We start from the raw sequence: 27,827 nt of genomic DNA on the forward strand, positions 1-27,827 counted from the left end.
TTATTTAACTTGTATGCAGAGTACATCATGAGAATCGCTGGGCTGGAGGAAGCACAAGCTGGAATCAAGATAGCCGGGAGAAATATCAGTAACCTTAGATACGCAGATGACACCACCCTTATGGCAGAAAGTGAAGAAGAACTAAAGAGCCTCTTGATGAAAGGGAAAAAGGAGAGTGAAAAAGTTGGCTTAAAGCTCAATATTCAGAAAACAAAGATCATGTGATCCGGTCCCATCACTTCATGGGAAGTAGATGGGGAAACAGTGGAAACAGTGGCTGAGTTTATTTTTCTGGGCTCTCAAATCACTGCAGATGGTGACTGCAGCCATGAAATTAAAAGACACTTACTCTTTGGAAGGAAAGTGATGACCAATCTAGACAGCATATTAAAAAGCAGAGACATTACTTTCTCAACAAAAGTCCATCTAGTCAAGGCTATGGTTTTTCCAGCAGTCATGTATGGATGTGAGAGTTGGACTATAAAGAAAGCTGAGTGCTGAAGAATGGATGCTTTTGAACTGTGGTGTTGGAGAAGGCTCTTGAGAGTCCCTTGGACTGCAAGGAGATCCAACCAGTCCATCCTAAAGGAGATCAGCCCTGGGTGTTCATTGGAAGGACTGATGCTGAAGCTGAAACTCCAATACTTTGGCCACCTGATGCGAAAAGCTGACTCATTGGAAAAGACCCTGATGCTGGGAAAGATTGAGGGCAGGAGGAGAAGGGGACGACAGAGGATGAGATGGTTGGATGGCATCACCGACACAATGGACATGAGTTTGGGTGGACTCCGGAAGTTGGTGATGAACAGGGAGGCCTGGTGTGCTGTGGTTCATGTTGGTCACAAAGAGTCAGACACGACTGAGTAACTGAAATGAACTGAACTGAATTATTGATAATGAAAAGAAGAAAAAAAATTCTCCTTGTGATGAGAACTCTTAGGACCTACTCTCTTGACAACTTTCCCGGGTATCGTTTAGCAGTGTTAGCTATAGTCATCATGGTGTACATTGCATCCCTAGTACTTACCTTATCGGTTTTTCTTTTCAGTGATACTTAAGTCTGGCTAACTTGTTCTTGTCCTCCAGAGATTTTCTGCAATTTCTTAACATTTCTTCACCATTTTGGGCTTTTGATGAAATTATTGTTTTTGACATTCACTTCAAATTTAATTCAGAATTGTTCCTGTAGATTAGTAGAACAGTCTATCTAGTTCTTATCTTTGTTATGCCTCTTTTTTTTTTTTCAAACAGGTAACTTTAAGATCACACCGTTAAAAACTATAGAAGCTTGACTCTCCAGGAACTCTTTCTGGAGGAAATGTCTCTATATAAAAACTCTTGCCAACTTACAAGTCCAGAATTAATGTCTTGACCCTCTGTAGCAGAGTGACTGATTTTGACCTCAGGGTGACTTTCTTAGGTGGGGTCACCTTCTTCACTAGGGTCAAAGAGCTTGCTTTCCATAGTGAGCTCTTTTAGTTGGCTTCTGTCTTTCTTGTTAAGCTGCCTTTGTGGTATCCTTACTTTCAACAAATTTGGAACTTCTGAAGTTTCTTTTGGATCCTATTAGACTTTCTTTCTCTACAAGTAGGTCATCATTGCAGTTAACTGGTTGTATTCCTTCCGAAGTGGAAGGATGGTTAAAATGCCAGAATCTGCTGCTTCATGTATAACAGTTCTCGTTTTGAGAGTCTGTAGAATTTTATCAACTCACAGCTATGGTTAATGAAGGAGCACTAGGTGGTGAGAGAGGAGAGCAGAGAGCAACTTTCTTGAGGGCAACTTTCAAGTCATTGTTCCTTCTCTCATTTATTTTCTAGGGATATGTGATTAGCAATAGGAAACGACATATGAGCAGCTTTGTATTTGATATTTGATGTGATTTTCATTAACAAATGATTTCCTTTTTTTTTTTCCTTGTTAAGGTAAACTTTGTTTATGGTGGAGTTAATCCTTTAAATCAACATATTCTTAGAGGATATCCTGAACTAATACAGCCAGAGTAGAGCTAGTGGCCTAGAGGTTGCTGATAGGAAGCAGAAGATCTTGGAGCCAGGCTGAGAGATCACTTGAGAGAAACTCCTCATAACAGAAGTTTGCCAACCCCTGCCCTACATCTATAGTTAGCAGAACTGGAGGTATCTAGCCAATAAAAAATGTTAAATGAGGGTATATATGGGAAAAGAGCCAAAAGGGGAGATGGTAAGAAGAAAGAATGAGCAGGAATATAGAAAATTTTACATTTTAATGGTGATGGAAATTTTATTCATTGATGTCCAAATCAAATGGGAAAAAGAAGAAAGTTAAATTGGCAAAATTTTATCTTTTATTAATTTTCTGTTTAAAAATACAAGCAAGAGTGTAAATATTTTTCACTTAAACTATATTAGCCTTTTAATCATTGTTATAAAAAAGGCATTAAAATTGTACCTACTACACATATTTGAGTTTTTGTTTAATCCATGAAATAAGTTAAAATATGGCAGGATCAGAATAATAACTCTTTGGAGATGACTGAGAAGTTTAAACAGGGTACAATAGAACTGAAGTTGATACATGAGTTGTTTTTTATGACTCTCAGGCAATGTAGTTGATTGTGAAGCTATTTGAGAGATGTTAATAGCTATACATACTTTGTAATATACTTTTAGTGACTAAGATCAGTAATTTTCTTATGTTCTAAAGAAATAATGTACTAATAATATTTATTGAATAATTTACTACGTTTACAATTCTGTACTATCATGCCCCAAATTATACACTACAGAATCTTAGTATAACTTCCATTACAGTGAAGCATTTAAAAAATACTCTAATAATACCATTGAGTCTATCAGAAGTAGAAGTAGATAGATAATTAATTTGGTTAAATTTATTCACAAGATGATGCTATTAAAGTGCTACATTCAGTATGTCTCAACATGTCAGCAGATTTGGAAAACTCAGCAGTGGCCACTGGACTGGAAAAGGTCAGTTTTCATTCCAGTCCCAAAGAAGTGCAATGCCAAAAAATGTTCAGAGTTTTGTGTACTATTGAGTACCATTGTGTTCATTTCACACGCTAGCAAGTAATGCTAAAAATCCTTCAAGCTAGGCTGTAATGGTATGTGAACCAAGAACTTACAAATGTACAAGCTGGGTTTAGAAAAGGCAGAGGAACCAGAGATCAAATTGCTAACATTTGTTGGCTCATAGAGAAAGCAAGGAAATTTCAGAAAAACATCTGCTTCATTGACTATGCTAAAGTCTTTGACTGTGTGAATCACAACAAACTGGAAAATTCTTAAAGAAATGAGAATATCAGACCACCTTCCCTGTCCCAGTGAGAGACTTGTATACAGGTCAAGAAGCAACAGTTAGAACCAGACATAGAACAACAGACTGGTTCAAAATTGGGAAAGGAGAATGTCAATGCTGTATATTGTCCTCCTGCTTATTTAGCTTATATGCAGAGTACATCATGTGAAATGCCAGGCTGGATGAATCACAAGCTGGAATCAAGGTTGATGGGAGAAATATCAGTAACCTCAGATATGCAAATGATACCACCCTTATGGCAGAAAGTAAAGAGGAGCTAAAGAGCCTCTTGATGAAGGTGAAAGAGGAGAGTGAAAAAGCTGACTTAAAACCCACCATTTAAAAAACTAAGATCATGGTATCTGGTCCCATCACTTCATGGCAAATAGAAGGGGGAAAAGTGGAAGCAATGACAGATTTTATTTCTTTGGGCTCAAAAACCACTGTGGATGGTGACTGCAACCAAAAAATCAAAAGACACTTGCTCCTTGGAAGAAAAGCTATGACAAACCTAGACAGGGTATTAAAAAGCAGGGACATCACTTTGCCAACAAAGGTTCATATGGTCAAAGCTGTGGTGTTTCCAGTAGTCATGTACAGATGTGAGAGTTGGGCCATAAAGATGGCTGACAGCCAAAGAATTGATGCTTTTGAATTGTGGCGATAGAGAAGACTCTTGTGAGCCCTTGGACAGCAATGAGATCAAACCAGTCTACCTTAAAGGAAATCAACCCTGAATATTCATTCGAAGGAGTGATGCTGAAGCTCCCATACTTTGACCACCTGATGTGAATAACTGACTCCTTGGAAAAGACCCTGATGCTGGGAAAGATTGAGGGCAGGAGAAGAAGGAGGTGACAGAGGATGAGGTGGTTAGTTGGCATCACCAACTCAGTGGATGTGAGTTTGAGCAGACTCTGGGAGATGGTGAAAGATAGGGAAGCCTGGCGAGCCGAGTCCATGAGGTCATGGTGTTGGACCCAACTTAGTAACTAAACAACAACAGTAAGGAGATGAACAGAATCTTAGTTTTGCTTTTTTGTCATTATTGAGATTCATTATTGTATACTTACCTGGAAAATAGATTATTCTAGCCAGGAGTGCTTTTCCCCTCCTCTGAACTCCTGTGGGTATCCATTATAGTAGTTTCCTATTGTTGCTATAGCATATAACCACACCCTTAGGGGCTTAAAACAACACACAGTTATTATCTTACAGTTCTGAAGGTCAGAAGTCCAGAATGGACCTAATGAATTAAAATCAGGTATCAGCAAGGTGGGTTCTTAAATGGAGATTGTAAGGGAGAACTGTTCATTGCTTGTTCCATCTTTTAGAGGCTGCCCACATTCCTTGGCTTGTGGTTGCATCACTTAATCTTTGCTTCCATCATCACATCTCCTTTCAGTCTTTCTTGGCCTTCCTCTTATAATGACCCTGTGATTACATTGCACCTACCCAGGTAATCCAGGATAATCTTCCCATCCCCGGGTCTGTAACTTAATCACATCTGCAAAGTCATTTTGCTGTGTTAGTTAACATATTCAGAGAACTTGGGGAAGGACATGGACATCCCTAGGGGCCCATTATTCTTCCTACCACAACTTTCTCCTTTTATTTAGAATCATCGGATGTCAGAGCTGAAAGGAGCATTGGATGAAAACTTGTCCAATCCCTTTACTTTATACATGAAAAAACTGAATGAAACCAAAACGCCGTTTGTCTTTGCCTCTAAAGCTTTATTAAAAGATTTGAAATAAGGCCTTAATTATGTTTTTTGTGCTTAACTGTACTTTTATCATAAGTATACAACATTTACTGCCTCAATGATTAAAAGGTTAGTCATAGAAACCAGGAATATCTTGTTTCTGACTCAGCTATTTTAAGTCAGTGCTAATGGAAGTTTATAGAAAGCGACTGACTGAAAATACCATGAAGGATAGGGATTCATTTATTCTTATATTTTAAAATTAAAAGAAAGAAATTTTCCATCTTAAAAATAACTACCTTTTTTAAGATGCCAATTCTCTGTCTCTTGCCCAACTCTCCTTTTGTCTACTCACCCTCCTTCATAAAAAATGAAAAGAAAGACTAAAGAAAGAAACAAAGAGAAGAAAGAAAAAAAGGGAGAGAAGGAAAAAAGATACAGTGGTGTTCATTTAATAGTTTTTCTAGAGTAACTCGTGGAATCTGGATTGAGTTTCTTTGATATTCACTGCTATTGGGATGGATTGATAAGTATTATCTGTAATAATTATCTGTAATAATATCATATATTATCTGTAATGCACATCTTTCATATGTATTCAACCCAGGGATCGAACCCAAGTCTTCCGCATTGCAGGCAGATTCTTTACCAGCTGAGCCACAAGGGAAGCCCATTCAATAACTAAGATAATTTAAAAATCAGTGTTTATCTTTTAAAAACTGTTTCATAACTTTAGGAAATTTTTTTAAAATTTAGGTTTATTTTTTGAATTATGATTTTTCTTCTTTTGTTAAGGAAGGATAGTTTAGACTCTTGGTTAAAATGAAAATTTTTTTAAGTGTATCTGGAAAAACATTTTAAAAATCTAGATTTTAGGTTTAGGTTGTCATTCAGACTAGATAAATGACTTACTGTTTTCCAAGAAAAAAAGCTTTGATGCCTATGCAATGACTGATTTTCTTTTGATATTCTTGTAGTTTATATGGAATCTGATTTATTGTTTGGTGAGTTTGGATATATTAGGCATGGTTCTTAAAATAAAATATACCAGAAGCATTATGTTCTGCATAATGAGTCTTTTCTTACTTGTATCAGCATGGTTTTCCATTGGCCCTATACATCTATACATGTCTAAATCTAAACTTGTATGTTATACAGTTCAGTTCAGTTCAGTCACTCAGTCGTGTCCGACTCTTTGTAACCCCATGAATCGCAGCACTCCAGGCCTCCCTGTCCACCCAAACTCATGTCCATCGAGTCTCTGATGCCATCCAGCCATCTCATCCTCTGTCGTCCCCTTCTCCTCCTGTCCCCAATCCCTCCCAGCATCAGAGTCTTTTCCAATGAGTCAACTCTTCACATGAGGTGGCCAAAGTACTGGAGTTTCAGCTTTAGCATCATTCCTTCCAATGAACACCCAGGACTGATCTCCTTCAGAATGGACTGGTTGGATCTCCTTGCAGTCCAAGGGACTCTTAAGAATCTTCTCCAACACCACAGTTCAAAAGCATCAATTCTTTGGAGCTCAGCTTTCTTCACAGTCCAACTCTCACATCCATACATGACCACTGGAAAAACCATAGCCTTGACTAGATGGACTTTTGTTGGCAAAGTAATGTCCCTACTTTTCAGTATGCTATCTAGGTTGGTCATCACTTTCCTTCCAAGGAGTAAGCATCTTTTAATTTCATGGCTGCAGTCACCATCTGCAGTGATTTTGGAGCCCAAGGAAATAAAGTCTGACACTGTTTCCACTGTTTCCCCATCTATTTGCCATGAAGTGATGGGACCAGATGCCATGATCTTTGTTTTCTGAATGTTGAGCTTTAAGCCAACTTTTTCACTCTCCACTTTCACTTTCATCAAGAGGCTTTTTAGTTCCTCTTCTCTTTCTGCCATAAAGGTGGTGTCATCTGCATATCTAAGGTTATTGATATTTCTCCCGGCTATCTTGATTCCAGCTTGTGCTTCCTCCAGCCCAGTGTTTCTCATGATGTACTCTGCATAGAAGTTAAATAAGCAGGGTGACAAAATATAGTCTTGGTGTATTCCTTTTCCTACTTGGAACCAGTCTGTTATTCCATGTCCAGTTCTAACTGTTGCTTCCTGACCTACATATAGGTTTCTCAAAAAGCAGGTCAGGTGGTCTGGTATTCCCATCTCTTTCAGAATTTTTGCACAGTTGATTGTGATCCACACAGTCAAAGGCTTTGGCGTAGTCAATAAAGCAGAAATAGATGTTTTTCTGGAACTCTCTTGCTTTTTCCATGATCCAGCGGATGTTGGCGATGATGATCTCTGGTTCCTCTGCCGTTTCTAAAACCAGCTTGCACATCTGGAAGTTCACATATCGCTGAAGCTTGGCTTGGAGAATTTGAGCATTACTTTACTAGCGTGTGAGATGAGTGCAATTGTGCGGTAGTTTGAGCATTCTTTAGCATTGCCTTTCTTTGGGATTGGAATGAAAACTGACCTTTTCCAGTCCTATGGCCACTGCTGAGTTTTCCAAATTTGTTGTCATATTGAGTGCAGTGCTTTCACAGCATCATCTTTCAGGATTTGAAATAGCTCAACTAACTGGAATTCCATCACCTCCACTAGCTTTGTTCGTAGTGATGCTTTCTAAGGCCCACTTGACTTCACATTCCAGGATGTCTGGCTCTAGGTGAGTGATCACACCATTGTGATTATCTTGGTATGTTATACAAGTTTCATTAAATACTGAATTGCAAATAATTCTATTTTTATTTTGTCTAAGATGGTACATATAGGTGCTTAACAACTATAAAACCGTGGACCATGCCAGAAGTGCCAGATAACTGATAATGTTTATTATATTGTCATGTTCTCAGTGAGAAAAATGTTAATTATAAGTTAACTTTAGAATGCATTCATTAGAATAAATTATGTTTTGTTGGATGAAAACATAATCTGACTCTTCTTTTCTTGGCAGCAACTTGAATTGGTGGAACCAAGTGGCTGGATTCACGTTCCCTTAACTGATAATCATAAGAAGCCAACTCGCACATTCATGATACAGATTGCTGTTCTAGCCAATCACCAAAATGGAAGAGATACCCACATGAGACAGATTAAAATATACACACCAGTGGAAGAGAGCTCCATTGGTAAATTTCCTAGATGTACAACTATTGATTTCATGATGTATCGCTCAATAAGGTGACCTTAGAACAAAAGTCATTAAACATCTTATCAGTACATATTAAATCTGGTATCTTTATTGAAAAATAAATTAATTATTTTGCAATTTGGTATGCATTGAAAAGTATTTTATTGTAAATTGAATAAATACATTTTGGGTCATAATATCTTTATTTTCTTTAACATATAATAAGGCTCACATATTTTATAATTATTAAAAATGAACTTGAACCAATCATTTAATTTTCCTTATACCAAAAGAAAGCCAACTGAACTGAAAAAATTTTAAGATATACACAAGTATTTTTACTAACTAGGTAATTATTTTATATAGTGATCATTCATTAGAGTAATGATGTATTGCATGTTTGGGAACAAAACTATGTTTTATCAATAGATATTATCTTTAATAAGTCAAAATTATTATTAGTTTTTTCTATCCAGAGGAATGTCTTATATTAATGCTAAGCCTTTAAAAAAATTTTTTTAATTTGTTTATTTGGTTGGTTCGAGTCTTAGTTGCAGCACACAGGCTCTTCCTTTGTGGCACACGGACTCTAGTTGTGACACGGGTTTAGTTGTTCCACAGCATGGAACAACTTAGTTCCCCAACCAGGGAGCGAACCTGTGAACCCCTGCATTGCAAGGCAGATTCTTAACCACTGGACCAACAGAGAAGTCCCGATACTAGGCCTTTTATTTATTTATTTATTTATTTTTTTTTAGGCCTTTTAAAAAACTGTCAAAATAAGCTTAGCATTCAGTGTCTTATGAGAACCACTCTGATTTGGGGAGTGTTATTAATTGTAGCATAATTATTGTACTTTCATGAAATATTTTTAACCCGAGTTGTCTATATCCTAATATTGTGTCAGATTGCTACTATAATCTACTGTTTATCCTAATTCTGATGCTGCTTATAGGATAGTTAGTTTCAAATTTGTATCTGACACTGAAGTCGCATTCCCTGAGGGATATAATGTAGCTCACAAAATTTTTTAAAATATGTGAAATTATTCTTTACATATAAAAATATTTTAAAGGTGCTTAAATGAGTTTTCTTTCCATGGTTTAACATGGATCCATTTGATTCTGTATGTTTTTCCCAATGCTACTTGCTGCCCCATATTTCTTACTTTGAGGGAGACAGAACTTCCCTATATTGGGTAATTTTTTTTTTCTTTTTGTGGCTGTGCTACATGCTTGTGAGCTGTTAGTTCCCCAATCAGGGCTCAAACCTGGACCCTTGGCAGTGAAAGCATGGAGTCCTAACCACTAGACCACCAGGGAATTCCCGCCCCTTATTGGCCCTTGTTTGGGAAAGATTCCTCAGAGGTTCTTGCATTACTGGGTAGACTGAAGTCTTAAATTAACAAAGTTTAAAAAATAATTATGGGTTTGATTTTATTGTGGTAGATTTGATTTATTGTGGCCACTGATTTATGTGGATGCTATAAAAAATAAAGGTTTCATTTTTTTGACTCAGCAGAACCTCAGCTCTTTTTCTATGAGTTCCACAAAGAGTTTGTTATTTTCATTTTCTCCTTAGAGTAAGAAGCATGGTAGGTGACTATATGGTCAGCAAGAAGTCTGTAACCAAAACTCATTTGAGATCAGCAAATTAATCTCAAATACAGATGTGGGGTACTGGGAGGGAAAGAAGAGAGAGCTGAAGAAAAACATGGATAGGAGTTTTAAAAACAGGAGCGAATCAAGGAAGTAAGAAGAGTAATATATAGTTGGCACTGTATTAGATGTTCTTTGTTAGTCTGATAAGGAAAAATTTATGTAAACACAAGGTCTTCATCTCAAATACAGAGAAATCTAATAAAAGTTACAGGAGGTTTTATTAGTAATAATTATCATTTATCAGATGCAGTCTGTTATTTTCTACTATACTAATAGGTTGTGAAGAAACTCCTAAAATTAGTAGGGATTAAGAAGATTGATACTTTTGAACTGTGGTGTTGGAGAAGACTCTTGAGAGTCCCTTGGACTGCAAGGAGATCCAACCAGTCCATTCTAAAGATCAGCCCTGGGATTTCTTTGGAAGGAATGATGCTAAAGCTGAAACTCCAGTCCTTTGGCCACCTCATGCGAAGAGTTGACTCCTTGGAAGACTCTGATGCTGGGAGGGATTGGGGGCAGGAGGAGAAGGGGACGACAGAGGATGAGATGGCTGGATGGCATCACTGACTCAATGGACGTGAGTCTGAGTGAACTCCGGGAGTTGGTGATGGACAGGGAGGCCTGGTGTGCTGTGTTTCATGGGGTCGCAGAGTCGGACACGACTGAGCGACTGATCTGATCTGATCCGAAGAAGATTGTTGGGAAAATCAGTACGTTTTCTGCTTCTGTTCCCTTTCCCTGTTTTCCATAAGCCAGCTGGCTGACTACCTCATTAGGCATAGGAAAACTTGGTAGTGGAGGATTATGGAGGTAATGGTTCCCCTATTTTAAGGATTATCTGAAGTACAATAACAATGCATAATTACCTGAAGCAGTTTTATTTCTCTCTTGAAAGTAAATTATATATCCAATAAAAGATTTGTGTCTTGAATATATAAAGAACTCTTATAACTGAATAGGAAGAAAAAAAATTCAATTAAAGTGAACAAAAGATTTAAGCCAACATTTCACCAAAGAAGACATATGATTGGCAAATAAGCATATGAAAAGATGTTCAACTTCATTGGATGTTCAGTTCAGTTCAGTTCAGTTCAGTCGCTCAGTCGTGTCCGACTCTTTGCAACCCCATGAATCGCAGCACGCCAGGCCTCCCTGTCTATCACCAATTCCCGGAGTTCACCCAAACTCATGTCTATCGAGTCGGTGATGCCATCCAGCCATCTTATCCTCTGGCGTCCCCTTCTCCTCCTGCCCCCAATCCCTCCCAGCATCAGAGTCTTTTCCAATGAGTCAACTCTTCGCATGAGGTGGCCAAAGTACTGGAGTTTCAGCTTTAGCATCATTCCTTCCAAAGAACTCCCAGGGCTGATCTCCTTCAGAATGGACTGGTTGGATCTCCTTACAATCCAAGGGACTCTCAAGAATCTTCTCCAACACCACAGTTCAAAAGCATCAGTTCTTCGGTGCTCTGCCTTCTTCACAGTCCAACTCTCACATCCATACATGACCACTGGATGTTAGTGAAATGCAAATCGAAATCTTAATGAGATACCATTTCACAGCCACTAGAATGTCTGTGATTAAAAAGACAATTGCAAGTGTTAGCAAAGGTATGGAGGAACTGGACCTCATGTCAGACTGCTGATAAGGATGTAATTGATAAATAAACAATGTTGATAAGGAATTTGGTAATTTTTTAAAAAGTTTAACAGATGCATATTATATGACCAATCATTCCTCTTACAGGTATTTACCAAAGAGAAAAGAGAGTGTATGTCCATGCTAAGACTTGCACATGAGTGTTCATAGCAGCTTTATTTGTAGTACCTAAAAATTGGCAGCAAAGCCTATGTTGTTCAACAGGAGAAGGTATAAACAAATTGTGGTAAATCCATGTAATAGAATACTACTCAGTAATACAAATAAATGAAGTTAATGAATACATGCAACAATGTGGATAAATTTCCAAAATAATTATGCTGAAAGAAGCCACTAAAATGACTATAGTCTGTATGATTCCATTTTTTAAAAACTCTAGAACATACTCATCAAGTGATAGAAGGCATATCAGTGGTTGCATTGGATGGGGTGTAGAGAGAAGTCAGAGGGATGAATTACTTGAGCGGATGACAGAAATGTTCATTATCTTGACTGTGGTACTGGTTTCACAGCTATATACATACTCCAAAATTTGCCAATTTACACATTTAAAATGCCTTAATAAAGCTGACTTTTAAAAAACAGCTTATTCTACCTGTTTCACATAGGAATCACACAAAATGCTAAACTCAATGTAGTTATATTTCTTACTGTATAGAATCTGAGAATAGAAAACTAGCATTGAAAATCCATTTTAACAGTTAATAAGACAATGACAGAAAATTCATGGGTTCATCTGCAATCAGTATACATTTTTGAGTATTGATAAAACTGTGCATTTGTGAGATTTAAATGTTTTCATTTCACATGTAATCAAAGTATTGGACACTTTAAAAATCAGTTTATCAACTGAGGAAATATTGTCACAAGAAACACTCCATAAAACTGTGGAATTATAAAATACAACAGTTCATTGAAGAGTAGTAAATACCCAACTTATCAAAACACTAACATATATTGAGTGTTGAATTAGATGTAATAATAAAACCAAAGTAAATCTGATGCAGACTTTGCTTTCCAGTTGCTTTTAGTCTACTGAGGGAAATAATAGGTCTCTGATAACCAGGTCAGAATTTAGAGCGGTAAGATCGCTCTGTAGAAAAGAGAGTTGACGTCCTGTTCAGGAAGTTAGAGGTAAAGCTGGAGAAGGCACTGTGGAGGAGGTGGAATTCCGGAAAGAAAGACTGTTCGTAACATCAGCTAGCTCACTCACTTTCCAAGCTTATTCTCAAATCCAGACTATCGTTGCTTTTACATGAATAACAATTATTAATTTGAAACAGATGATTTGAATGTCAGGAATCCAGTGATGTTTTGTATGTTTGAAAGCTTCCAATGATTAAAACACAGGCCAGTCTTGAAAAGTAATTTTGGACACCATGGCTCTGTCCTTTTTGTTATTATGACTACTAGTTACAAATTTTTATGAGTATAAAGTTTTGACTCAAATACAGAGATTTGATGTGTTTCTAGTGTTAGAAAATCTGGCTTTAAATTCTTAATGTCTTATTATATGTCATTTTTAATTGACTTCTTGGTTATTAGCTTGTTTCATCAATTACTTTTTAAAATGATGAGTTGCAGAATATGTTAAAGCATTAGGGAAAATAATACTTTGCAGTTGTGGTTATTTGGAGACACTTTTGCCTTGTGGATCTTTTAAAGCAAGATTACCTTCTTTTGCCCACATTGTTTTGGCTTTCCTCACTTCTGCTATGACTCCCTGGGGTATGGTGTTTGGACGTGTTCGCTGCACAAGGCTGTTTACCAGCCATCTACAAGGAGGCTCTCTGCGCTTCATGATCTGCCATTTAGTTGAGCCTGCTTCTGTGCAGTGGTGTCTAGAAAGCATTAGAGAGAAGACAACAACAACAAAAGCCTCAGGGATTACTTTATTAATTATCCATAATAATGACTTATTCTATTAACAGGTCATATCTAAAGGCTAATTAATTAGGACTCCCCCCACTTTAAATTCAAGAAAATGTCTATAATCCATGGCAATATTATATGAAAAGTTGAAATTATTTTTTTACTAATATTAACCAGTCTATATTTTAGTTTTATGTGTAAGTACCCTCCCTTTTTTCTATGGCTAATCCAATGGCACCCCACTCCAGTACTCTTGCCTGGAAAATCCCATGGACGGAGGAACCTGGTGGGCTGCAGTCCATGGGGTCGCTAAGAGTCCGACACGACTGAGCAACCTGACTTTCACTTTTCACTTTCCTGCATTGGAGAAGGAAATGGTGACCCACTCTAGTGTTCTTGCCTGGAGAATCCCAGGGACAGGGGAGCCTGGTGGGCTGCCATCTGTGGGTTGCACAGAGTCGGACATGACTGAAGTGACTTAGGAGGAATCCTACGATGGTTGTTTATTTTCTCTTGTCCTTTCTGGTTAATAGAACCGATTTACTATTTTGCCAACATAAGCAAAATTACACCTTTTTAAAGGTAGTCTACCTGCTTATGAAATCTTTTTCTGAGTGAATTAATATTTCAGGAGATGATATTTCACACCGTGTATCATTGAAACTCTAGTATTTACCATCTCGGTTGTTTTAATTATTGCACTTGTGGCTGTAAACTTTCCACTGATGGAGTTCAGTGATCACCGTAAGATGTTTTTCCACTGTGCATTTACTTTTCCAATGTTGAGAGCAAATTACGATTCTCTCCCTGTGGTCCTAGAAGGAACTCCCCCAACTATTTTTATAGACTTTATTCTGAGACTGGCTATCCTCTTTACCCTGGCATTCATCTATAGCTGGAGATCCAGATTTTAACAGATCATTTCCTGTTATTACTACAGCAGTATCAAAATGCTGATCGCTTACCAAGAAGCAAAGTATTCAAAAGACTGCAGTAGAGCATTCAGCCAGCTGTTTGTTTTTCAACTGTTAAAATTCATGAAAATCACAGGTTAAATGGATGTGAAGACAAAACGAAATAGACTGTAGGCTTAGTAAAGAGAAGGATGATTACAAGCCGTTAAGTTGTAACAGCTGTTGAGTTATAACACACTCAGGTGTCTATCAAGACAAAGGAAAGGGATTTTACTGTTTATTTTAAAACTTTATTTCTTAAGGTAACATTCAGTAACTGATAAGAGATACAAAGAACTTATTCTTCAGGAGTCTTCTTTCATTTTGTCCCCATCATTTGGGCTATTTGGAACAAAATTCATTTTTTTCTTGAAATCTTCAACTGCTAGGCTGGTGTTTGGGTGTACTTTTGAATCTTCTCCTTCATCTTTCTGTAAACCCTGAAGATTCTTTCTCCACATGAATTATCACTTTTAGTTTCACCTCATTCACATCTTTCTAGGTCAATTCAGTCTTACCAAAAAAAGAAAAGGTACCAGATAAAACTTTCTAATCTTGCAAACTGGAATAGATGCTAACAACCCTGCACTTTAATACACATGTGCATTCCCACTGGTAGGAAATGAGTATCACGCTGAACAGGAAGCTCCAGTGTTCTCTGACCCTGTCTTAACTAGTTCTAAGCCAGTCTCCTAGACCCACTCTTACTGCTGATTCTAGTTCTGAATTCCTTAGCTGCTTTTAGCCACTTCTTTTGTTTGTTTGTTCTTGGCCCTTTGGAATTTAATGATAAGGATTGATTTTCTAAAAGAAATGTTGGATTCTTGTGTCATTTTGGGTACATTTTATCTATTTTAATCAGTTGAATAATAGTCACTCTCCTAGACTATCTCTAATAACAAAGCTGATCATTTTACTAACACTGTGCCAATGAAGAGAGATAAATACAGTGACATATAACATTTACTAAGGTTGGAAAGCATGCAACACATTTTATAAAGATTTATTTAGATGGAAATAATCGACTGTCATTTTTTTTGTTATTAAGGATACTTGATTACTTATCCCTATTAAATAAAAAAGATGTTGACTCTACACTGCTGTGGTCAGTTGTACTGCATATAGTTTCCAAGAGAAAAATTATCTTTTTTCAAACAACATGTATGATTATATTCCTTATATCCTGTGTAGAATATAAATAAGTAGAAAACATATTTCCTGTTTAGAAAGAATTTATAATCTAGCTGATGATAGCTAGGAACACAGACACTCATGCATACTTAATAGAAGGTAGTATTGCATTAAACAGATAAGTATCTTTTTAATAAGGATAAATATCACCAATGCCCAGGGTAGTCAGTAAGGTTCTTATGAAAGAGAAATTCATGCACGTAGGGTATCTAAAGAGGCCTTCTTGCCAGCTTATGTACAAGTTGAGAAATAGTGAAGGTAAAGGTCAGAGTATCACCTTCTTTCTTGACAGACTACAGATTGATGGATGTGTTTTTAAGTCTTAGCTAATTTGGGCTTTTCTAATAATGAATCCTTAAGATTCAGGTCATAACTGGCTGCACTGAATGAGTCAGGAGGCTCCCTAGAAGGAGGATGGAATTTTATTTTTCCTATATTTACAAATCAAATGTTTACCTCCTCAGGGATGGAGTATCGGGGTAGAGAGTGGCTCAGAGTAAAGGAACTAAGTTTCCTTTTAGTTGGGAGTCATCAGGAATAGGGAGGAAGTGTTTCTAAATTTATACACTGGTTCTAGAACAGTGGATCCAATTTGGACCAAATTTCCAATTTGGGTCCAGTTTGTGCAATTTTAAGTAGAGATAAATGAGAGGGCATTTTAGGCATGGAAAACTGCATTTGTGGAGGACTGAGGAGATTATATTCAGATTACAGTAAGCAGGGTTTTAATTTTAGTAACGTGTTAATTTAGGATGAAAGAAAGGTAGGGCAGAATGGGGTGAAAGTTTAATCTTACCCTGTTGGATATGGGTAACTAGTTTTATACCCTTATATTCCTCTTATATTTAATGCTGTATTATTTTTTAGAAAATTTATTGGTAGATAATTGCTTTAAAAATATTGTGCTGGTTTCTGCCACACATCAACATGAATCAGTCACAGGTATGCATCTGTCTCCTCCCTCTTGAACTTGCTTGCTATCTCCCACCTCATTCCACAGAGCACTGGGTCAAGCTCCCTGTGTCACACGGCAAATTCCTGCTGGCTGGCTGTTCTACGTATAGTAACATACATGTTTCCTTGCTGCTCTCCATTCATCCCACCCTCCCCTTCCCCCACTTGTGCCCACAAGTCTCTTCCCTATGTCTGTATCTCCACTGCTGCCTCGCAACAATAGATTCATCAGTGCTGTCTTTCTAGATTCCATACACATGCTTTAATATACAATATTTGTCTTTTTCTTTCTCACTCTACAGTAGCTGTAGGTTCATCTACCTCATTAGGACTGACTCAAATGCATTCTTTTTTATAGCTGAGTAATACTCCATTGTATTTACGTACCACAATTTCTGTGTCCGTTCATCTGTCAATGGATGAATCATCTTCCATGTCCTAGCTATTGTAAAAAGTGCTGCAGTGAACATTGAGGTACATACATCTCTTTCAATTATGTTTTTCTCAGGGTGTGTGCCCAGTACTGGCATTTTTTGGTCATATGGTAGTATTATTCCTAGTTTTTTAAGGAATCATCATACTCTTCTTCATAGTAGCTGTTACAATTTACATTCCCACCAACAGAGCAAGAGGGTTCCCTTTTCTCCATGTCATTTCCAAATGCTATATTTTTATTAAAACTTCAGAAGAGAAAAGATGCAATATGGTAGCCTAACACCTACCACCATTGTAAGTTGTGAAGGAGACTATGGAACTAAACTATTTTTTTAAACTAGTTTTATGTAAATCAAAAGATTTATTTAACATTTGTCTTAATTAAGATTGGACCTTGAAGAAGACTGTCAGAAGTTTGCCTGGGGTGAACAGTTGGGTGGAAATCTGTGCTTTTCCAAAGGGAATTGCTCAGTGGATGATTCTTGTGGAACCACAGAAATGCCCAGTCATTGTTTCAGGTTCTCTCCTTTTGTTCCAGAGATTTAGATAATAAAGGGAATTCTTAGAAAAATCCACTTGAAAGCAAAACTATCAGAAATTACACACAGCTCTAAATAAGGCTCTCAAGTGGCCATTATAAAAATATTTGAGTTTTTGGATGTGTTATGTGTTTAAACAAAGTCATCATTTAGTAGAAATACAACTTGAGTCCTTTGGGTCCAATTTGTGCTTGTCTTACATCTAATTACTTTTAGATTAAAAAATAAAGACTTCTTTTAGAAATGAAGAAGTCTTTGAAACCATATTATTCATACTATGTGTGTGTGTTAGTCACTCAGTCGTGTCTGACTCTTTGCAACCCCATGGACTGTAGCCCACCAGGCTCCTCTGTCCATGGAATTCTCCAGGCATGAACACTAGAGTGGGTTGCTGTTCCCTTCTCCAGGGGATCTTCCTGACCCAGGGATCAAACCTGGATCTCCTGCATTGCAGGCAGATTCTTTACTGCCTGAGCTACCAGGGAAATCCATTCGTACTATAATCCCTTTTAAAGATATGAAATATCTTTTAAGATTTATATCATGAAATATACTAGTGATATGAAAAATGATATAGTGCAAGCACAGTTTCTTGATTTAAATAATAGAAACAATTTTGCATATGCTCTTTGTATAGCTGCTGCTGCTGCTGCTGCTGCTAAGTCGCTTCAGTCGTGTCTGGCTCTGTGCGACCCCATAGATGGCCTACCAGGCTCCTCTGTCCCTGGGGTTCTCCAGGCAAGAACACTGGAGTGGGTTGCCATTTCCTTCTCCAATGCATGAAAGTGAAAAGTGAAAGTGAAGTTGCTCAGTCCGACTTTTAGCGACCTCATGGACTGCAGCCTACCAGGCTCCTCCGTCCATGGGATTTTCCAGGCAAGAGTACTGGAGTGGGGTGCCATTGCCTTCTCCGCTTTGTATAGCTAGTGAATACAAGAGATTTTTAATGTGTGAAATTTTCTATTATTTACAAGCTAAAAGGAAGTAACTCAGTAATGTAGGAATTATGTGAGCACCTAAACCCTATCTGTGTAATCTTTGGCTAAAGGTTTTACGAGCTTTTTTCCTTTTTAGTTGTATGTGTGTGTGTGTGTGTAGCATAATGTGTATACAGTGAAATGCACCAAACACTAGCTCAATGAATTAGGTCAAAGTGGACACCCATATCCATGCCAACGGCTAAAATACCTCCTTGAAGCCCTCTTCATGTGCCATCTCAACCACTGTCCCTTCCTTCCCTCTAAGATTGACCTCTACCCCTAATGTAATATCCATATGTATTAATACATACAATGTGCAGTATATTTTCTTTTGTGTTGGTTTCCTTTTACTCAGCATGATTTTTGTAATATATATTCATATTACTGTATCTTATAGCTGTAGTCTGTTCATTTTTACTGCTATATATCTAGTATTCTATTGTTGAAATATTGTTTTTGTTTAGTCTCTAACTTGTATCCAACTGTTTTGTGGCCCCATGGACTGTAGCCTGCTAGGCCCCTCTTTCCATAGGATTTCCCAGGCAAGAACACTGGAACGGGTTGCCATTTCCTTTTCCAGGGGATCTTCCAGACCCAGGGATGGAACCCACATCTCTTGCACTGGCAGATTCTTTACTGCTGAGCTACCAAGGAAGCCCCTCTTGTAGGAATCGACAGTAGTTTGTTTACTCATTCTACTGATGTTTGTTATTGTGTTTTCCCATTTGAAGCTATTACAAATAATGCTGTTATGAAATTCTACTACCTGTCTTTTGACTCATCATCATTTTCAAAAGTGCATGTAATCATGCACATGTCAACAGCAGGGTATGAGTCTCTGCTGCTTCATCTACTCAGCAATTTAGTATTGTTGGTCTTTTAAATTGTAGCCACTTTGATGAATGTAGTGTTGTCTTATTGTAGTTTTAATTTTCTGTTCGTAGTAGTTAACGAGATCACGCCACTTTTCATATGTTGTCAATTTGGATAATGTCTTTTGTGAAGTATTCTAGTCTATTGTTCATTTAAAATTTTTATCTTGTTTTCCTTGTTGATTTATAAAAGTGCTTCACATATTCTGGTTATAAATGCTTTGACAGTTATCAGTGTTGTAACTGTCTTCTACTCTATGGTTTTCCTTTTTCATTCTCTTAAAGATGGGATCTCTTAATGAACAGAAATTCTCACTTTTAATATAAACCAATTTATTAATCTTTTCCATGATGTTTAGTGATTTTTGTGCGGTAAGAAGGCTTTTCCAACCTGAGAATTGTACAGATATTCTCTTATATTATCTTCTAAAAGCTTTATTTGGTTTGTTGTGTAGACTTAAGTGTGCAATCCATCTTAGATGATAAGAGTTAAATTTCAATTTTTTCTTCCATATACATTGACCCAGCACCACTCATTGAAGACCATAATTTCCCATTGCTCTACAATGTCACCTGTATTTCAAATCAAGTGTCTATATGTGTATGGTATGTTTTTGCATTCCCTACACAATCCCATTTGTCTCTTGTACCAAAAACATACTGTCTTATTACTGTTGGGTTGTAACAGTTTGATATCAGGTATAGCTATATCAAGTACAGTCTGTTCCTTCTTAACACTCTCTCAAGTATTCTTGACATTTTTCATTATTATTATTATATACATTTTGAATTCAGCTTATCAGGGTACATGCGTGCATGTGTGGACACAAACACACACAAACTGGGTAGAATTTTTCTTGGGATTGCTATGAATCTATAGATCAATTTGATAATTTATGCTGCACTTCATGGGATCACAAAGAGTCGGACATGACTTAGTGACTGAACAACAACATGCTTTTACAATATTGTCTTCTAAGTCACTAAAAACTCCCTTGTATTTAAGTCTTTAATTTCTTTTGATGATGTTTTATACATTTTTAGGGAGACATCTTGTACATGTTTTGTAGATTTACTTCTAAGAATTTGGTATTTTTGATGATATTATGGATGATACTTTTAAAAAATTTATTTTGGTAAATAGAAGTAAAATTAATTTTTTATTTTCACTTTATATCTAGCAAATTTATTACTTACCTCTAATTAGAATTTTCTGTAGATTCTTTTTACATTTCTAAATGATGGCTATTTTATTTCTTTTATTTTTCTTATACTTTTACTTATTTTATTTCCTTTTCATACTAGCTACATCCTCCTGTGGTGTATTGAAGTCACATTGAAAGCAGTCATTCTTATCTTATTTCTGGTCCCAATGGCAAAGCTTTCAAGATTTCCCTGTTTTATATGTTTGCTTAGGTTTTTTATATTTTTTTCAGAGAAATACTTAATATTGATAAAATCAATGCTAGTCCCTTGTATTTCTAGATTAATAATTCTTTTATTTGTTTTTAAATCATGAATGAATATTGAATGTATAAGATGCTTTCCTTGCACCTATTGAAATAACCATAAGATTTTTTTTCTCTATTTTATAGTATGTTGAATTATATTAGATGATTTTTGAGTGTTAAATTAATCATCTGTCCTGGAATAAATCCTACATGTGAATCACTGGATTTGCTAAAAATTAGTTTAAGACTTTTTCACCATGAGTGAGTTGACCTGTGAGATTCCTTTCTTTGTACTGTCCTTGTCATGTTTTTGGTTTCATAAAACAAATGGGAAAGTTTTTAAATTTTTCTGTTTTTTGGAAGAGTTTGTGTAAGATGAATGGTTTCTTAAATGCTTTATAAAATTCCCTGTGAAGGCATAATTATAGGTTTGATCATTAATTTTAAATAGATGGAGAACTATTCAGATTTTTGTACTTCTTTTTGTGTAAGTTTTGGTAATTTGTATTTTATTGGGAATTTATCCATTTATCTATATTTTCAAATTTATTGGCATAAGTTATTCATAGTGTCATTTTACGATATTTAGAATGTCTGTCAGATCTGTGGTGGTAGATCCCTCATCATTCCTGACTTTGTTATATGTGACGTCTCAATTTTCTTCTTGTCAGCCTCAGTAGAAACTTATCAGTTCTGTTAGTCTTTTCTAAGACTTAAATTTTAGTTTTATCCTCTCTATTATGTATATTTGTTCTATTTTTATTAATTTCTGCTTTTTATTATTTTCTACTTTATTAATTTCTGCTTTTTATTATTTTCTTCTATTTTCTTTGGACTTGTACAGCTCTGGTTGGTTTAATATGTTTTAATACATATCTTCAGTTAGAATATTTTCTAACTTTTGTAAAAAGGTTTCTCTTTGACCCATCATTTATTTTGAAGTACATTGCTTAATTTTCTGTCCAAATATTTGGTAATTTTCAAAATATTCTTTTATCATTCATTTCTAGCACAGTCACCCTGTGAAAGGAAAACATTTTTTGAAGTTTGTTGAAACTTGCTCTAATAGCCCAGCATGTGCTCAAATTTTTATTCATGTCTCATACAAATTATATATATATATATATATATATATTGCTCCATATATATCATATATGCTCCATATATATATATTAGGTCAGGTTTATTGTGTTGTCCAATATTATATATTCTGATTACTTTGTCTGCTAATTCTATCCATTAGTAAGAAAGTTGTATGAAAATCTTCCACATGATTGTGGACTTGCCTAATCTTTCTAGTAATCCTGTCAATTTTATCTTTATATATTTTGAGGCTCTGTTACTAAATACCTACACACTTAGAATTATTATTTCTCTCTGAACAATCAAACCATGTATTATAAAGTGTACTTGTTTGTCTCTAGTCATTTTTTTTGCCATAAAGTCTGCTTTGTCTGATTTAATAAAGCTATGCTTGTTTTCCTTTGATTAGTATTTAAATGTTATATCTTTTTCCATTCCTTTTCTTTCTGTCATTTCATATCCTTATATTTCTTACATGTTTTTTGTAAATATATGTTTTTTTCATACACTTTGACTCTCTGGTAGGAAAAAATCCATATGGCTTATTTGAAAGATCAGTTCAGTTCAGTTCAGTCTCTCAGTCGTGTCTGACTCTTTGTGACCCCACGAATTGCAGCCCAAACCAACGCAAGTAGGAAGTTTGACCTGTATCTTCCTTCAGGGAAACAACTGTTGAATTTTGAACAGATAGGTGAGTGTCGAATACATAGGTACATGTTTTGTATAGATGGGTACATTTTGCATATTGAATAGATAGGTATATTTTGAATAGATAGGTACATGTTTTTTGAGGATTAAATCAGTAAGATTCAACTGGAGCAGGAAGCATTGGAGGCAATAAAGATAGTTTCTGTATGCTTTAAAATAATATAGTGTCTATAACAAGGGTACTTAATAAATGATAAGCTTACAGTCAAATATTTGATGACTAAATGAGAAACCCAGGTGTGCTGTGATGAGAGACCAATATAGGAAGTGACAGGAAATGACTGGAAATATAAAACAGACAAGATTCATTGTCTGTTTTAAATGTGGCTAGGCAGAAATTTTAAGTGTAGACATTGATTTAAACAAACATATTGATATCATGCTGAGATATTTATATAGGTGTCTATTATATGGGGGCCTCAGAAGAATAAATTAGGCAAGGAGAAAATGGTGAATATATTGATCATTAATTTATAAGCATTGCAAATAGTTATATATAGGGAAAATTTTAAAGAAGAGTATAACACTTTGCTTCACCACCTCTCCCAACTTTCAAACTACCGTGTTAGTTCTAATTTATAGATTATATTCTCCAGGTCCTGTATAGGTGGTTGCTTGCTCTGTATTTTTCAGGTACTTTTGAAGAAAGAGCCTCAATTTACACATTTCCAAGAGGAGGTCATTTTCCTTGCAGTAGTTAACTCTTAAGTGCTTTCACAACTGTATATTATTACATGGTTTCAAAATAATTCAGTGGTGAAAATTTAGTTCTTTATATACCAGACCACTTTACCTGCCTCCTGAGAAGCCTGTATTGCAGGTCAAGAAGCAACAGTCAGAACTGGACATGGAACAATGGACTGGTTCCAAATTGGGAAAGGAGTAGGTCAAGGTGGTATATTGTCACCCTGCTTAATTAGCTTCTATGCAGAGTATATCATGCAGAATGCTGGGTTGGATGAAGCACAAGCTGGAATCAAGATCACTGGGAGAAATATCTGCCATTGCCTTCTCCGGGGAGAAATATCAATAACCTCAAATATGCAGATGACCCCCACCCTTATGGCAGAAAGTGAAGAGGAACTAAAGAGCCTCTTGATGAAAGTGAAAGAGGAGAGTGAAAAAGTGAAAGTGAAGTCACTCAGTCGTGTCCGACTCTTTGCAACCCCATGGACACCAGGCTCCTCCGTCCATGGGATTTTCTAGGCAAGAGTACTGGAGTGGGTTGCCATTTCCTTCTCCAGGGAATCTTCCCAACCCAGGGATCAAACCCAGGTCTCCCACATTGTAGACAGATGCTTTACCGACTGTGTCACCAGGATGGCTTAAAACTCAACATTCAAAAAATTAAGATCATGGCATCTGGTCCCATCAATTCATGGCAAATAGATGGTGAAACAATGGAAACAGTAAGAGACTTTGTTTTGGGAGGCTCCAGAATCACTGCAGATAGTGACTGCAGCCATGAAATTAAAAGATGCTTGCTCCTTGGAAGAAAAGCTATGACCAACCTAGACACCATATTAAAAAGCAGAGCCATTACTTCACCAGTGGAAGTCCATCTAGTCAAAGCTATGGTTTTTCCAGTAGTCATGTATGGATGTGAGAGTTGGACTATAAAGAAAGCTGAGCGCCAAAGAGTTGATGCTTTTGAACTGTGGTGTTGGAGAAGACTCTTGAGAGTCCCTGGGACTGTAAGGAGATCCAACCAGTCCATCCTAAAGGAAATCAGTCCTGAATATTCATTGGAAGGACTGATGCTGAAGCTGAAGCTCCAATATTTTGGCCACCTGATGTGAAGAACCTACTTGTTGGTAAAGACCCTGATGCTGGGAAGGATTGAAGGCGGGAAGAGAAAGGGATGACAGATGATGAGATGGTGGGATGGCATCACCGATGTGATGGACATGAGTTTGAGTAAGTTCCAGGAGTTGGTGATGAACAGGGAAGCCTGGCATGCTGCAGTCCATGGGGTCGCAAAGAATCGGATACAACTGAGTGACTGAATTGAATTTCTGGTTTTGCTCTGACCTTTACTCAAAATGCACTTATTAATCTTTCCCTTAACAGCTGCTCATCTACTTTTCATTATTTGTTAAGGAATGCAGAATTTGTAGTAGTTATCAGAATTTGGAGGAGATTTAGACTAATTGGGCTTCCCTGGTGGCTCAGACTGTAAAGAATCTGCCTGCAGTGTGGACCCTGGGTCAGGAAGATCCTCTGGAGAAGGTAATGGCAATCCACTCCAGTATTCTTGCCTGGCGAATTCCATGGACAGAGGAGCCTGGTGGGCTATAGTCCATGGGGTCACAAAGAGTCAGACACAACTGAGCAACTAACACTTTTACTTTTTCACTTAGACTAATTAGTTATATGATAATTCTTTTAGTCATAATTCTTTAGTAGTCTCTATCATCTATTTCTATTGTGTTAATATCTTCAGTTTTAATCTGTTATTTGGCTACTGAATCTGCCTATTATATATATGGCTTCCCTCATGGCTCACTGGTAAGGAATCTGTCTGCCAATGCAGGACACACAGGAGAGGCAGGTTCAGTCCTGGGGTCGGGAAGATGCCCTGGAGGAGGGCATGGCAACCCACTCCAGTATTCTTGCCTGGAGAATCCCATGGACAGAGGAGCCCGATGGACTACAGTCCATAGGGTCGCTAAGAGTCCGACACGACTGAGGGACTAAACGACAATAAGATATGTATATGGCTTCTGGCTCCGTAGATGACGTGTGATATAAATTCTGTGCTCTGTTGTGCAAGGCCATATTCTGAATTCTCAAGAGATTTATTTTACCCACTCAGAGCCCAAGCACAGGAAAACGGGTTTCCCTATTGTCTATTGCCTTCGTTTTCTGTGTGGGCAAAGTTCTTCCCCTCAACTGAGTGTTTAGACCTTCCAATTTTATGTGGGGATCTTAGTTTCAGTTCTCTATTTTCAGGAGCCAAGTTATCTATCCTTTGCTTTCCCTTAAAAACCGAAGTCCTAGATTGCAGCTATTCCTCACCACTCCCCTCTGAGGCAAGCACAGGGTAACCTCATTGCCAGTCCAGTTTGAAGTAGCTTCATTATTCCTGGCACCTGGATATTCTTCTTTTATAATATGTGAGCTTAGCTGTGCATTTTTTTAAGTTTATGCAAAATTTCCCAGCATTTCCAGTTGATGTAGCTGGAGGGTTTTTAATGTATACTCTGCCATATTGTTGAAACTCAAATCTTGAATTCTTTCCACGCCTACAAAGTTTTTTTATAAATATCACTGACTTTTCACAGTTGGAGTGGCTTTAAAATGGCATATTTTCCCTCTTTTGATTTAATTTAAAAAATAGTACCTGATTCTGATACTACTAGACCTTTGCCACATCGTAAATTCAACTCAGAGGCACAAGGAGAATAACTCTGAAGGCTGATAAAAGCATGGCCCTTTTATCTTGATCTGAGAAAGTAACCCTGAGACTACATCCCATGTGAATAAATAATGCCAAATTCAGTATGGTGAGTATGTTGGGGTCCAGGGGAAAGAGAAACTGAGAATGAGATCATTAGGGCTTCAATTACATTTGTAATGCTTTATTACTTAAGCTGTATAGTGTATACCCAGGGGCTTATTATATTCTTTATATTTTTAAAAGTATATATCTGAGACACTTCATCATAAAAATGATTATAAAAGAGATTGTCACCATAGTGACGTTGTACTGTGTATTTTATTTCATTTAATGGAAGATACACAGAGCATTTGTCATCGTCATGTGTATGTGTCAAGCAAAAAGATAGTTTTCCATCCTAATGAGATAAAGAAAGGAGTAAGTTACTTCAACTACTGCTAAGATTTAGTTATTTCCATATTAGACTCTGTTTCCTCATGCCTGTTAAAAATGTCACATGCTATGCTATGCTATGCTAAGTCACTTCAGAATTTTAACCTACCCAGTGATCATGCTATTTCCAACGTGGGGAATAATTCTAGATTATCCAGAATAACAGCAGGATATATCTGAATCCTCTTTTGTGTTAAAAAGTCCCTATTAAATGTTTTTGCAACCAAATATTCTGCGGACGTTCTTTGTTCATGCTGACTACAAGCATTACTGTTTAGTGATCTTGTTCACATCTCTCTTAATCCTAGAATAGGCAAAGAGGAAGGAAGGGTTGGCATATAGAGGGCCCAGATTCTTTCACATGTTTACTTAGGCTGGGTACTCGACTTGACTCTTTGTACAGACTCCCTCTTGTCCTCACAGCATTAAAAATAGTTAACATTTGGGGCTCCCCTGGTGGTCTAGTGGTTAGGGCTCTGCGCTTCCACTGCAGAGGGCACCAGTTCAATCCCTGGTCAGGGAACTAAGATCCTACAAGCTGTTCGGCATGGCCAAAAAAAACCCTTAATAATCACTGAGCACTTTTTTTGTGCTAGTGGTTATGATAAAACATTCTTGATGTATTATTGTAGTTAATCCCCACTATATCCTATAATTATCATTATCCCCTTTTTAGAATGAGGAAAACAGATTGATTAGCTTGACGAGATTTCACAGTTACTAGAACTGAGTTGAATATTCTAAGTAATTATGAAGGAGCTGTCTTCTCTCTGTCATATATATATATATATATATATATATACATATATATATATATACACACACATATACATACATATTGGAGAAGGCAATGGCACCCCACTCCAGTACTCTTGCCTGAAAAATCCCATGGATGGAGGAGCCTGGTAGGCTGCAGTCCATGGGGTCGCTAGGAGTCGGGCACGACTGAACGACTTCAGTTTCACTTTTCACTTTCATGCATTGGAGAAAGAAATGGCAACCCACTCCAGTGTTCTTGCCTGGAGAATTCCAGGGACGGGGGAGCCTGGTGGGCTGCCGTCTATGGGGTGGCACAGAGTCGGACAAGACTGAAGCAACTTAGCAGCAACCAATGCAGGAAACTTAAGAGATGTGGGTTCGATCCCTGGGTCAGGAAGATTCCCTGGAGGAGGAAATGGCAACCCACTCTAGTATTCTTGCCTGGAGAAGCCCATGGATGAGGAGCCTGGTGGGCTGTAGTCTCCAGGGTTTCAAAGAGTTGGACATGACTGAAGCAACTTAGCATGTGTGTGTGTGTGTGTGTGTGTGTGTGTGTTGTTAGAAACAGGGGTGGGGGGAGATTCCATTGTTCTATATTATATCCTCTAGTTTGGATTTGTTGTTGTTCAGTCGCTAAGTCATGTCCAGCAGTTTGAGACCCCAAGGACTGTAGCACACCAGGCTTCCCTGTCCTTCACTATCTCCCGGAGGTTGCTCTGAATCATGTCCATTGAGTCGGTGATGTA

At 37.1% G+C, this 27,827-nt stretch overlaps 1 protein-coding gene across 6 annotated transcripts in view; it reads left to right on the top strand.

The window, feature by feature from the left end:
- Window positions 1-27,827, top strand: part of ANAPC10 (anaphase promoting complex subunit 10) — a 168,799-nt gene that overhangs the window by 77,124 nt on the left and 63,848 nt on the right. For 3 of the 6 annotated variants that reach the window (XM_070769053.1, XM_019977165.2, XM_070769054.1), the window contains exon 5: window positions 7,956-9,649. The exons of 2 other annotated variants lie outside the window; for them this stretch is intronic. In XM_070769053.1, coding sequence (XP_070625154.1) covers window positions 7,956-8,186 — 231 coding nt within the window. In that variant the 3' untranslated portion in view covers window positions 8,187-9,649. Of the gene's footprint in view, window positions 1-7,603; window positions 7,631-7,955; window positions 9,650-27,827 lie in introns of those variants that run through there. One more of the 6 variants, XM_070769052.1, reaches the window with a different exon arrangement.

The sequence above is a fragment of the Bos indicus genome, chromosome 17 (genome assembly GCF_029378745.1).
Source record: "Bos indicus isolate NIAB-ARS_2022 breed Sahiwal x Tharparkar chromosome 17, NIAB-ARS_B.indTharparkar_mat_pri_1.0, whole genome shotgun sequence".
NCBI lineage: Eukaryota > Metazoa > Chordata > Mammalia > Artiodactyla > Bovidae > Bos > Bos indicus.